The sequence below is a fragment of the Euprymna scolopes genome, chromosome 15 (genome assembly GCF_053919585.1).
Source record: "Euprymna scolopes isolate OS-2025 chromosome 15, ASM5391958v1, whole genome shotgun sequence".
In the NCBI taxonomy this organism is placed as follows: Eukaryota; Metazoa; Mollusca; class Cephalopoda; order Sepiida; family Sepiolidae; genus Euprymna; species Euprymna scolopes.
The window spans coordinates 88,195,091-88,208,066 of NC_136496.1; the positions used below are offsets into that span (position 1 = coordinate 88,195,091).

Genomic DNA, 12,976 nt, shown 5'->3' on the forward strand with positions numbered 1-12,976 from the left:
AAAATACCGGTTTCACTTACCTAACAGGATGAAACACTAGTCAAATAATTAACACACAAATAGTTTGCCAAGAAAAATGTCTTTACAAATAAGGATTAAATATCACAAATATATGAAGATATTCTGTTTCCTTAATTCAAGTTTGCTAAAATATAAAATGCAAAAGATTTATATCTGTAGTAAGCTGTGGTTAAAACGTGTAGAATATAAACAAAATCAATAAGGTGTCGGTGTTGATAAAAAATTCCTGGGTAAAAAAAAATCCTGATTTAGTACAATTTATTTTAAATGAAATATTTTGCAATTTTTTTTTTTTTTTTTTTTTTTTTTTTTTTTTTTAATCTATGCTCGTTTAGTTTTCTGAAAACAATATAGATATAACAAATAAACAAAACATTTAGTGATTATATTTCCTTCATATTTTTTCTTCAGAAAACAGTGTTAATATGACAGGGTTATTTTTCATTTAACACCGGCATAAAGTTAGCATGTTGAATTTTTTAATGTTTAAATTCATTTTTTAAAAAAACGATAAAGTTTTGGAAAAAATATTTTGGTTTATTTATTATTTAACAATTTTCTCTCCATCGACACAGGCCTAATTCCAAAATCGACCTACCCTAATGTAGAAGAGTGTATAATCCTCTTAACTGTTATTTATCATCTGGCATTAACTCGGTGATTGTTTATTATCACATAACATATTTTGACATGGCAGTAGTGCTGTGGTTCAATCCTGTCCTAGATTGGCATCCCAAACCATCATTTTATTTTCATATTTTTAATAGAGAAATTTGATACTATTGTTTTGCAAAAATCTGGGTGCTTGTCTATAAATGGGCCGAAAAAAAATTTTTTTACAAGAAAAATCTGAAAAAAAATCTTTATAATGTATGTACTTGTCACTGCATGAAGATGTCATATTCTAAAAATTATGTAAAACGATAAAGTAGTTTTTTTTTTTTTTTTTTTTTTTTTTTAAATCAAATATTATTACACGGTTTATCAAAGATTTGCTCCACGCCATCTTTGTTTGAAAGCTAACGACACTGACACCTGGCAGAAATATGGGATCAACAATTTTAGCAGGATCTAATAGGTCATTGGTTTTTGTACAGAATTCCCCTTATCTAAAAAAACGAAAATAAACATCTGATGTTAAAACCCGTGACAAAACCCGTCACGTCTAGATTTATTTACAGCGACTTTTACAAAATTATTGCTATTTTGGCTTCTCACATGTTGATTTGGCTTTTTCGTATAAAAAGCAAAACTAATTGAAAGCTAAGACACTGTTCTCGGCAATTGCGCCACGAACGTAAGCAATCAGCTTTAATGCGAGGAAAATTCCTTATATCAGATGATTGCTATTCAATTTGGACGATCCCCTTTTGATGGGGAGCTGGTTTTTCCCCAACATCTTGGGGAAACAAAACTAGCCAAAGTTGAGTAAACAACCCCCCCCCCCCCCAAAAAAAAAAAAAACCTGCCCTGCAGTAAATGTTAACTCCATTACTTCTATTTGACCTCATTAATGAGAACTTTATCGCGGGCACCTGTCAATTCAAACATCTTTCCGTTACTATTTCTTGGTCAGCAAACGGTTAACATTGGATGTTTTTTTTTTTTTTTTTTTTTTTTCTTTTTCAAAACAAACACCCGAGCAACGATTTTTTATTTTGTTTTGATTTACTCAAAACCACACATCTCCAAACACCCGGGCAACGCTGGGTACCCCCCCCCCGCTAGTTTTGAATAAATCTTAAAACAGGGGAGATAACTCTGCAATGATTCATGCTTACTATATTTATCTTGTAATGCCTGCAAATTCCCATTAATTAATAAATCATTAATTTTAATAAAAATTATTTTCTTTATAAAAATAAAACTACTTGATCGAGTTACATGGTTTTTTTTGGTTTTTTTTTCATATATTTTTGTTTTGTCATAGGTACATAAATCAAACTGATTTTCTCTTTAGTTTTGTTTTTTAATATAGTGGAAATTCTGGACAAGATCCTACTTATCAAATAAAGGAAAAATCTTTACAAATGTCACCTTGTAGTAAATTAAAATTAATGCTAATCGAAGCAATAATTATTAGTTCAAACTAGACTAAATATTGGATAAAATCTATAACATTCCAAATACAACCATCATTTAAAATTAGTATTACATTAAAATTTTATCTCTGACTCTATGTAAAGGCCATTGAAAATAGTAACTTCTACTTAAACAATATGAAATTTGTTTGCATCTTGTGCAAACACTTCAAAATTCAAGACCAACACAAAAAGGCAGTATATTCTTCAAAGGATTACAAAATGAATTTCTTAATAACAACCGTAGATTGTTTGATAAACAATCAAAAGGTTAAACAAACTGTTTGCACAAAGGTTAAACAAACTGTTTGTCTTTTACAACAAAAAATGTACTTGTGCACGTGTGGGTTTTTGCCAGTGAGCGATCAAATAAATCTTTACATATGTACATCCTTGGTCTTTCATTCTTTTTATTGTTGCTTTCCCATGTGTGGGCTGTGACCCCCTTTGTGGTTGTTTTTCTGTCTAACTGTAGACAGGTCTATTTCTACATGAAACACAATGGAGACTTGTTGGCTTGCAAAAGGTTTTAAAGAGTGGTTTACGAGAGGAGACCAATCTCTGATTACTTAATTTGTTATTTTTACTTATGGATTGAGAGATGCAAATGGCATCATCTAGATGACATTTTGGTTAGTTTCTCTGGAAAAGCAAATGTTATCTCACTTCTTGAATCTGACCCAGATGACCTAGGATATGTTTTGGTCTTTCTAGCATAAGAGTAATGATATTTGCTCCTGGTTGATTATAATCGGTTGTTTCATGATTATTAAAATATTAATTTTTTCTTCCAATTTCATTAATCACTTGGTGTAAAGTAGAAAACATGTTTTTTGCTTTCTCATTTGTCTTGTATTATTATTCCAACAACAACTTATATACAGGGTGGGCCATAAGTCGCGCACCAAAGGATTTGAAATAATTCTGATAGTAATAAACCTTATTTATTAAAATTAAACTTAACCAATACACTGAAAAACACGTACACGCTGATACAATCATAAAAGATGTATCTCATACCCAAAAAAAAGAAAATATATTTTGCCTCGCAGATTTTACAGTTTCACATCACTTAATTCTTTGGTGTGTGACTTATGGCCCACCCTGTATATAAGTAATATTCTTAATTTCTTAGCTGTTTTTTTTTTTTTTTTTTCATATATATATATATTTTATTTTACTTTTGCAGCTTTCAGAAGGTGAACTACAAGATGCTATTTTATTAGTGTTTGCTAATAAACAGGATTTGCCAAATGCCTCATCAGTGTCACAAATTAGAGACTCTCTCAAATTAGACAATTTGAGCACCAGGAAAGTAAGTTGTCCCTTTTATTTTATATTTTTATCAGAAAGGCTCGGTGTTGTATAGGATTGAACTTTTTTAAATATTCAATTTGAGTGGGGCTCTAAGATGTACTCCATATTGATTTGGTGGATAGGTATGTAAATAGCATTGATTGAAATAAATTTCAATTCGTTTATAGTCCCTCTCTAGGCACATCTGATGTTTCTCAAATCACTGCGGGTCAATGTACTCCTGTTCTAACCTGAACGCCTTAACTTTTTTTCTTTCTCCCCTATAATTTTCATATAAGTGTAAGATTTCCCTGTAATGGATGTCAAGATGCAACACATAATGTGCATTATGTTATGAAAGTCTTTGGTGAAAAGCACTATTACATTCCTTGAAAACATAATTGGTTATGTTGTATTTAGAGTTGACGGCAGGGTAACTTAAAGCTTTTGCATATGCATAAAAATAGTAATATATAACTATTACATGTATATACATTTAAGACCTATGAATAAGTCTTGGCCATAACTAATAGAACTACTTTTGAGGTAAAATTTTATTTTATTCATCAACGTAGTCTCTTTCTAGAGTGATACACTGATTTCAATACTTACAATTCGATGCCTTTTTTAAGAACGATTTATCTTTAATCTCAATATGCCTATTTCAGATGTCATTTCATTGGGGCCAAACCATTTTCTTTGAAGTATTCTTCTGTGGTTTGCAAACAATTAGTAGTTGCTGGGGACCAGATCTCAATAGTGGTTGCGGAAACAATTTGAGCTGATATTCATGTAGTTTTGCCATCTTTGCAATCAACTTGTGACGTGGTGAATTGTCGGTGAAATGGCACTTGTGGCTTTTTTTTTTAGTTTAGTCTTTCAAATGCTCTAATTCTATATAATATAGACTATTGATGGTTTTTCTTTTAAAGTGATTGATAAACAAAATATTTTATGCATCCCAAGATATAGAGGCTAAAATCTTTTTGCTTTTGAATGGCTTTTACCTGCCACTGTCCACTCTGCTGACTGAGAATGAATTGGTGAATCCATGTTTCATCCATTATCACATATTGACACAAAACTCCTTTGTGTTGCATTGAAAATTACAAAGAATGTTCTGAATCATAGAGGCATTGTTTTCGATTGACTGAGCAAATGCTTCACTCAGTTTGAACACAACTTTATCATTAACAAATATTCACACAAAATAGTAAATACAATGCTGTACACTATTTTAACTTATCAGCCAAAACATTTATCTACTTGGTCTTTCAGGAACAACTGCCAAATTTGTCTACCTTGAACATTCAACATTTTCAAAATTGTGCTTAAAGTTAGCATACCATGTTTCAATTGTTTCTAAAGGAGGAAAATTTAAAAAACACTAAACAACCTATTCCTTTGTTTGAACAGTATTTTTCCTTATCGAAAAGCAACACTTAATTTGGATTTTACCATTGTTTTTTAAATTTACAACAGTTAAATAAAATGTGTAAATAAATCTGATTAGGTTCCATTTTTGACACTTGTTATTTAAAAATAATTACTTAAAAAAAAAACTTTTAGTGATGCTATCTTTGTCAGGCCCAAAACTTTTTCAGTGAGGCCTTAAAGTATTGTTATATATATATATATATATACACACACACACACATAAAATGAAAGATGATGAATAAGTTATACCGTTATCATCAGAACAATAAGGAAAAGTGGGGGGGGGGGCAATCTATAAAAGTGAAAATGTCTGTCTACACTTCCATACCAAATAACTCTGTCAATTTTCGGTCTTACAAACTCAAGATTTGACATAAGGAGTATTGAGATTTGGGAAAATCGTTTTAATTGGGGTTCGGCTAGAAATTTGGCTGTTAAGGAGTCATGGTTCAACAATTTCACCTTTGGGAACTCTACCAAACTCCTCCGCCAATTTTGGTTCTAAACATTTGAAATTTTAGATGTAGGTTACTTGGACATAGATCTAACTTTATAATTTGATTTGAGCCCAAAACAAATGTTAAAGGGTCATGATTGGGGTCAAAGTTTTTTAAAAACTGACCTCTGTGGTCTCTACCAAATTACTCAGCCAATTTTTAGTCTAAACATTTGAAATTTTATATAGTGTATTTAGACATAGGGCAAGCTTTTTAATTTTTTTTTTTTTTTTTTTTTCTGAAAATTTAGGTTCTAAGGAGTCAAAGTTCAAAAGATTTTACCTTTGCAGTCTCTAGCAAACTATTAAGCCAATTTTGGTTCTAAACATTTGAAATTTTACATAAATGATATTCAGACATGCAGCAAGCTTTTTGATCAGTTTTTGGGTGAACATTTGGCTGGCAAGAGGTCAAAGTTTAAAGAGTTGACCTTTGCAGACTCTACCAAACTCCTTCGCCAATTTTGGGTCTAAGCGCTTGAAATTTTGAGATGTAAGTTACTTGGACATGGGTCAAACATTTTAATTTGATTTGAGTCCAAAACAAATGTTATGGGGTTAAAATTGGGGTCAAATTTAAAAAAAAATAAAAATTTGACATCTGTGGTCTCTACTTTTCTCTATGGTAGATATGGAAGCCTATTATATAGAAAATTATTACTGTACATATTCACACTTTTTAAATTATACATATGCACATAAAGTTATGAACGGTACATAGGGCCCGAGCAAAGCTGAACGAAACTGCTAGTTTAAAAGAAAAAAAACTCTTAGGCCATGGCATTTCAAAGTTAAATGTTTCTCATCAGAAGAGAAGGGCCAGAATTATACAAAATGCAAATATAAAGAAAACTGGCGTAATAACAGATATGAAATGAGAATGAAGGAATAAGATATGGCAATAAGTAATTAAAAGTAAATACAATATGTACTACCATTTCGATTTACCCTTATGTTGTATCTAATTTTAATTACTATTTACCATTTTATCCTAATCCTTCATTCTCATTTCTAAATGTGATTAAGCCAGTTTTTTCTATATTTGCATTTTGTATGATTCTGGCCTTTCTTCTCTGCTGATGAGAGGCATTAAGCTTCAAAATACCATGGTCTAAAGATTTTTTTTTTTTTTTTTTTTTTTTTTTAAATTTCCCTTCAACTTTTCCTTATTCTGATGATATAGTAGTTATTTTTTAGTTCTTTATATCTTGATAAATTTGGCTTTAAGGATTTACTCTTTGATAACACACACACACACATACATTATTTATATATATATATATATATATATATATATTAATTTTATTTATACAAACATTAATGGCTACATATGTGCATACATGTTTCTGTAATCACCCACGTTGGGGGATTACGTCTTCAGGCCAAGAACTACCTTCAAAAGTGACATTTCCACCAAATACATTTTTCTACTTCGTTTATCAAGTTAAAAATACAACCTGGGTGGGAGTCAAAAAAACAAAAAACGGTAAAAGGATGAGTGAGGTCTCTGAAGATGATAAACATCTTTTTTCTCTTCCCCTTCCCCCATCTAACCTAACTTTTGGCTTTTTATGACATAGGGTACTTGAGAGTTTAGTTTTCTTGTCTTAGAGTCTGTAAGTTAATAACCTTAGCTATGGTCAACCAAGTACTGACCGGTGCCTTTTAATCTACCTCCACCCACACATACACACAACACACACACATAACACATCCATACACAGACACTGCCAACACACACACACACACATTAATCAATATATTCAAAAGCGAATCCATGCTGAACACTCTTTGTTTTATTTACTGAAACTAGACAATGATTCTGAAACTACATAGAGGATAAAGTAAAAGTTACATTAAGGTAAATAAAAAAATATAAATGAATAAAAATAAAATACATAAATAAATAAATAAAAATAAATAAAAAATAAATAAAAAATATAAAATATAATAAAAAATAAAAAATAAAAATAAATAAAATAAAAAAAATAAAAAATAAATTAAGAATAAAGTAAAATTAAATTAAAACAAATAAACCAACAAAATGTGAATAAATATAAACCCGAAAGTTTTCTAAACCCCACATGTACCTATATGCGTGTATCAATACACTTATAAATGTCTAACATTTATCTACACCCGCGCATATATACACACACACATTACAGACATACAGAGACAAATAATAGTATTTTTCTTTACTTATGCAGCGTGGTAACATCTTCGTATATGCAATATTATGCTACCCGACTACAGACGGGTGTACATATATATACATATATATATACATATATATATATATATATATATACATACATATACACACATATACACAAACACACACATACATACATAAATACATACATATACATATATATATATATATACACATACATACATATAAACACACGCACACAACAGACATACATATACATATCAACACATACATACATATATAACATATATATAAACAACATTCGGACATCCATACATTTTTGTAATCTATATTGTTACAACAATTCTATACGAGGCCGCCTATTCTAATAGTTCAGAAATATACGTGTGTATACATACATCTACATACAATAGACACAGAGACCTATCCACATACAAACATACACACCGATACATAGATACAGATATACATATATATATATAAACATACAAACATACATGCATACGTAAAATACACCTATATATCCAAAGTCACACAAATATAGACATATATATATATACATGCAAACATGTACCGTGCCACCAAATGATACATCTAAAGTAGAAACAGACATGAATACACCTACTGTATAAATTCACTTTTTCTATCAAATTCCACATCTCTAGTTATGTTTCAGGGCCCCTTCCGCTTGTTACACTTTCTTAAGTTGTAGGTTTTTACCGTAAAAATTGACACTACGTAAAAATTTATATTGAATTCAGTATGAAGTTCATAGGGTTATCCTCATATTTAACAAAGATTCTTTCGATGGTAAGGCAGATATACATAAGATGTATCACGACACAATAATAATATATAATAACATATGACAGAAATCAGAGTATTTAGGTTATATAAACCTAGTATATAAGCTTATATATTGTAGTACTTACCTTCATCTTTGCTTATTCACTCTAATACCCTTATTCCTTTCTCTTCCATTTACCCTTCATTCCTTACTTTCTTTCATCTATTTATTTCTTCTATTTTTTTTTTTTTTTTTTTTTTTTATATTAATAAATTATTTTTCCTACCCGGGTCTATAAAGATCATATATCCATACATGCACACACCCAAAAATATCCATTAAGTGACTTACGTAACCCATATGGGTATGATTATAGTTGCGACCTCACTTATCCTCTTTTTTTTGGGGGGGGGGGGTTATTTGATGGGGGTTAGTTGTAGTAAGTATAAGTACAACTAACCCCCATCAAATAACCCCCCCCCCAAAAAAAAGAGGATAAGTGAGGTCGCAACTATAATCATACCCATATGGGTTACGTAAGTCACTTAATGTTCTACTTCATCGAGCAGTTATGTTATTACTAGCCGAAATAAGCACCTGTATGAAGGTATATTTGAACTAAATGAGTAATAGATCGTTTTGAGTGAAGCCCGTAATAATGTATGCATATGGATATTTTTGGGTGTGTGCATGTATGGATATATGATCTTTATAGACCCGGGTAGGAAAAATAATTTATTAATATAAAAAAAAAAAAAAAAAAAAAAAAAAAAAAAAAAATAGAAGAAATAAATAGATGAAAGAAAGTAAGGAATGAAGGGTAAATGGAAGAGAAAGGAATAAGGGTATTAGAGTGAATAAGCAAAGATGAAGGTAAGTACTACAATATATAAGCTTATATACTAGGTTTATATAACCTAAATACTCTGATTTCTGTCATATGTTATTATATATTATTATTGTGTCGTGATACATCTTATGTATATCTGCCTTACCATCGAAAGAATCTTTGTTAAATATGAGGATAACCCTATGAACTTCATACTGAATTCAATATAAATTTTTACGTAGTGTCAATTTTTACGGTAAAAACCTACAACTTAAGAAAGTGTAACAAGCGGAAGGGGCCCTGAAACATAACTAGAGATGTGGAATTTGATAGAAAAAGTGAATTTATACAGTAGGTGTATTCATGTCTGTTTCTACTTTAGATGTATCATTTGGTGGCACGGTACATGTTTGCATGTATATATATATATATGTCTATATTTGTGTGACTTTGGATATATAGGTGTATTTTACGTATGCATGTATGTTTGTATGTTTATATATATATATGTATATCTGTATCTATGTATCGGTGTGTATGTTTGTATGTGGATGGGTCTCTGTGTCTATTGTATGTAGATGTATGTATACACACGTATATTTCTGAACTATTAGAATAGGCGGCCTCGTATAGAATTGTTGTAACAATATAGATTACAAAAATGTATGGATGTCCGAATGTTGTTTATATATATGTTATATATGTATGTATGTGTTGATATGTATATGTATGTCTGTTGTGTGCGTGTGTTTATATGTATGTATGTGTATATATATATATATATGTATATATTTATGTATGTATGTGTGTGTTTGTGTATATGTGTGTATATGTATGTATATATATATATATATATATATATGTATATATATATGTATATATATGTACACCCGTCTGTAGTCGGGTAGCATAATATTGCATATACGAAGATGTTACCACGCTGCATAAGTAAAGAAAAATACTATTATTTGTCTCTGTATGTCTGTAATGTGTGTGTGTATATATGCGCGGGTGTAGATAAATGTTAGACATTTATAAGTGTATTGATACACGCATATAGGTACATGTGGGGTTTAGAAAACTTTCGGGTTTATATTTATTCACATTTTGTTGGTTTATTTGTTTTAATTTAATTTTACTTTATTCTTAATTTATTTTTTATTTTTTTTATTTTATTTATTTTTATTTTTTATTTTTTATTATATTTTATATTATTTATTTTTTATTTATTTTTATTTATTTATTTATTTATGTATTTTATTTTTATTCATTTATATTTTTTTATTTACCTTAATGTAACTTTTACTTTATCCTCTATGTAGTTTCAGAATCATTGTCTAGTTTCAGTAAATAAAACAAAGAGTGTTCAGCATGGATTCGCTTTTGAATATATTGATTAATGTGTGTGTGTGTGTGTTGGCAGTGTCTGTGTATGGATGTGTTATGTGTGTGTGTTGTGTGTATGTGTGGGTGGAGGTAGATTAAAAGGCACCGGTCAGTACTTGGTTGACCATAGCTAAGGTTATTAACTTACAGACTCTAAGACAAGAAAACTAAACTCTCAAGTACCCTATGTCATAAAAAGCCAAAAGTTAGGTTAGATGGGGGAAGGGGAAGAGAAAAAAGATGTTTATCATCTTCAGAGACCTCACTCATCCTTTTACCGTTTTTTGTTTTTTTGACTCCCACCCAGGTTGTATTTTTAACTTGATAAACGAAGTAGAAAAATGTATTTGGTGGAAATGTCACTTTTGAAGGTAGTTCTTGGCCTGAAGACGTAATCCCCCAACGTGGGTGATTACAGAAACATGTATGCACATATGTAGCCATTAATGTTTGTATAAATAAAATTAATATACATGCTCTGTTCACTCATTGAGCACTATTTTGGTAGACACGTGTTGTTTCATTGGATGTACTTCTAGGAAACTAAACTCTACTGGCTATATATATATATATATATATATATATATTCAGTATTTATTTCAATAGTATGAAAATATAATTATGGCAAGTTAGCTACACAGCAGCATTCAGGTTTCATTCCCATGAACATTTCCATGTAGCTTACTTGCCATAAACGTTTTCATCCTAGCTATATTTATGCCAATGCTTGAATATTTAATCCAGAAGTTATGGGACCCTCATATACTCATTAAAGACTGTCCGTATAAATAGAGGATCATTCTTCAAATTTCATACTTCTAAGTTTAATACCCTGATAATATTTGGACATATATTTAGATTAATATAAGGAATATTTTTGGTATCTATATTAAGTACAGTTCAAAGATGGTGAGTTCACTGCGGGTAAAAGTGACTCCCATATTGAGGTGAGGAGGGGGTGTAAAAAACAAACACACACACACACACTCCAACTTTCCACAAAAGGTTTTTTTTTTCTTCTTGAAAAGACCCCCCCCCCCATTAAAAAACAAAAATAAAGATCTGTACGATGTGCATTACCTGTGACAAAACGAAAATATATTCCAAAGCTCACAAATTTATCAAGTAGTTTTATTATAAATAAAATCATTTAAGAGATTAATGGGAATTCATAGAAATTACAACTAAAATATTGGAAGTTTTAATTATTTTTTAGTTATCTCCCTTTTATTTCTTGATTATTTTCAAGATTGACATGAGATAAGCGATCCTCTCTTACTCATGAAATTTGATTTTTTTTTCTTAGTTAAAAATAAAATTATTTGATTACATGATTTTTGGAATATGCTATTTTTATACCATCACAGGTATTTTACATAATACAGTTTTTATTTTCAGATTTTTAATATAGTAGGAATTTTGAACAAGAACTGTACTTTCTCAACATTTTTAAGATTAAAATGTTTCTTTTCCAGTGGTACATCCAATCAACATGTGCAACTCAAGGAACTGGTTTATATGAAGGTCTTGAATGGTTGTCCCAAGAGCTTGCCAAGCAATCTTGAGAGAGAAAGAGCATCATTCCCATTGGTTAATCGAGCAGCAGTAACAACAACAACAAATGGAGCAACATCAATAAATTTTCTGCAAGTTAAAATCTGCTCTCTTCAATTCTGACCACAGCTTCTTACCTTTCCTCCTGAACTGTGTTGGGTGGGTCGCAGACTCTTTATATGGCAACAGAATTGACACCGGGGCACTTGTTGACAATATCTTTATTAAAAGAAATAAATAAAACAAAGACCTTTACATTCACTCACTAATATCACATGCACACAGACATATATATATATATATATATATATATATATATATACACACACACACACACAAAGAACTGAACTACTTCAACATTCAATTTCTTAATACAAAAAGAAAAAAGAATATTTTCTATTTGCTCTACAAAAAAAAAATGGAGACTAAAATGACCGTCTGAATCCAATTGTATTTCTTTTCTTTGCTTTCTATTATAATTAAAAGGTTGGGTTTGAAAGCGGGCCAATAGTTATTAAAAAAAAAAATTTAACCTTGACCAAAAATTAATAAAAAAAATGGAAACCAAAAAAAATATCTATATATTTACACTTTTAAAAAAAATTTTTTTTGTATGTGTGTTTATCCTTTATTCTGTGATTTTCTTTTCTATATCTGTTAGTAGATTAATTTCTTTAAAACTAATTCTGATATTTGATTCAAAATCCGTTTTTAATGTTTGGTAATTTTTTTTCTCAATTTTAAGATTTTTGCCCTTAATTTCTTTTCTACTTGCTTAGGGTCTTTTCCCTTATCAATTTGTACGTTTCAGTCGTCTTTGCAATCTGTTCTTAAATTATTTTCATAGCTTACAATACCTGCAAAAACAGTTTAACTTGAATGATGCGTAACTGGATGAATACTTTAAATAGAG

General features: G+C 30.0%; 1 protein-coding gene across 1 annotated transcript in view; it reads left to right on the forward strand.

Annotated features, from left to right (window-relative positions):
* LOC145293966 (ADP-ribosylation factor 4-like) overlaps positions 1 to 12,511 on the forward strand; it is a 60,029-nt gene extending 47,518 nt beyond the window's left edge. Inside the window, exons 6-7 of the mRNA XM_080140841.1 lie at positions 3,292 to 3,417; positions 11,985 to 12,511. Coding sequence (XP_079996967.1) covers positions 3,292 to 3,417; positions 11,985 to 12,074 — 216 coding nt within the window. The 3' untranslated portion in view covers positions 12,075 to 12,511. The remainder of the gene's footprint in view (positions 1 to 3,291; positions 3,418 to 11,984) is intronic.
* The last annotated feature ends 465 nt before the right edge of the window (positions 12,512 to 12,976 follow it).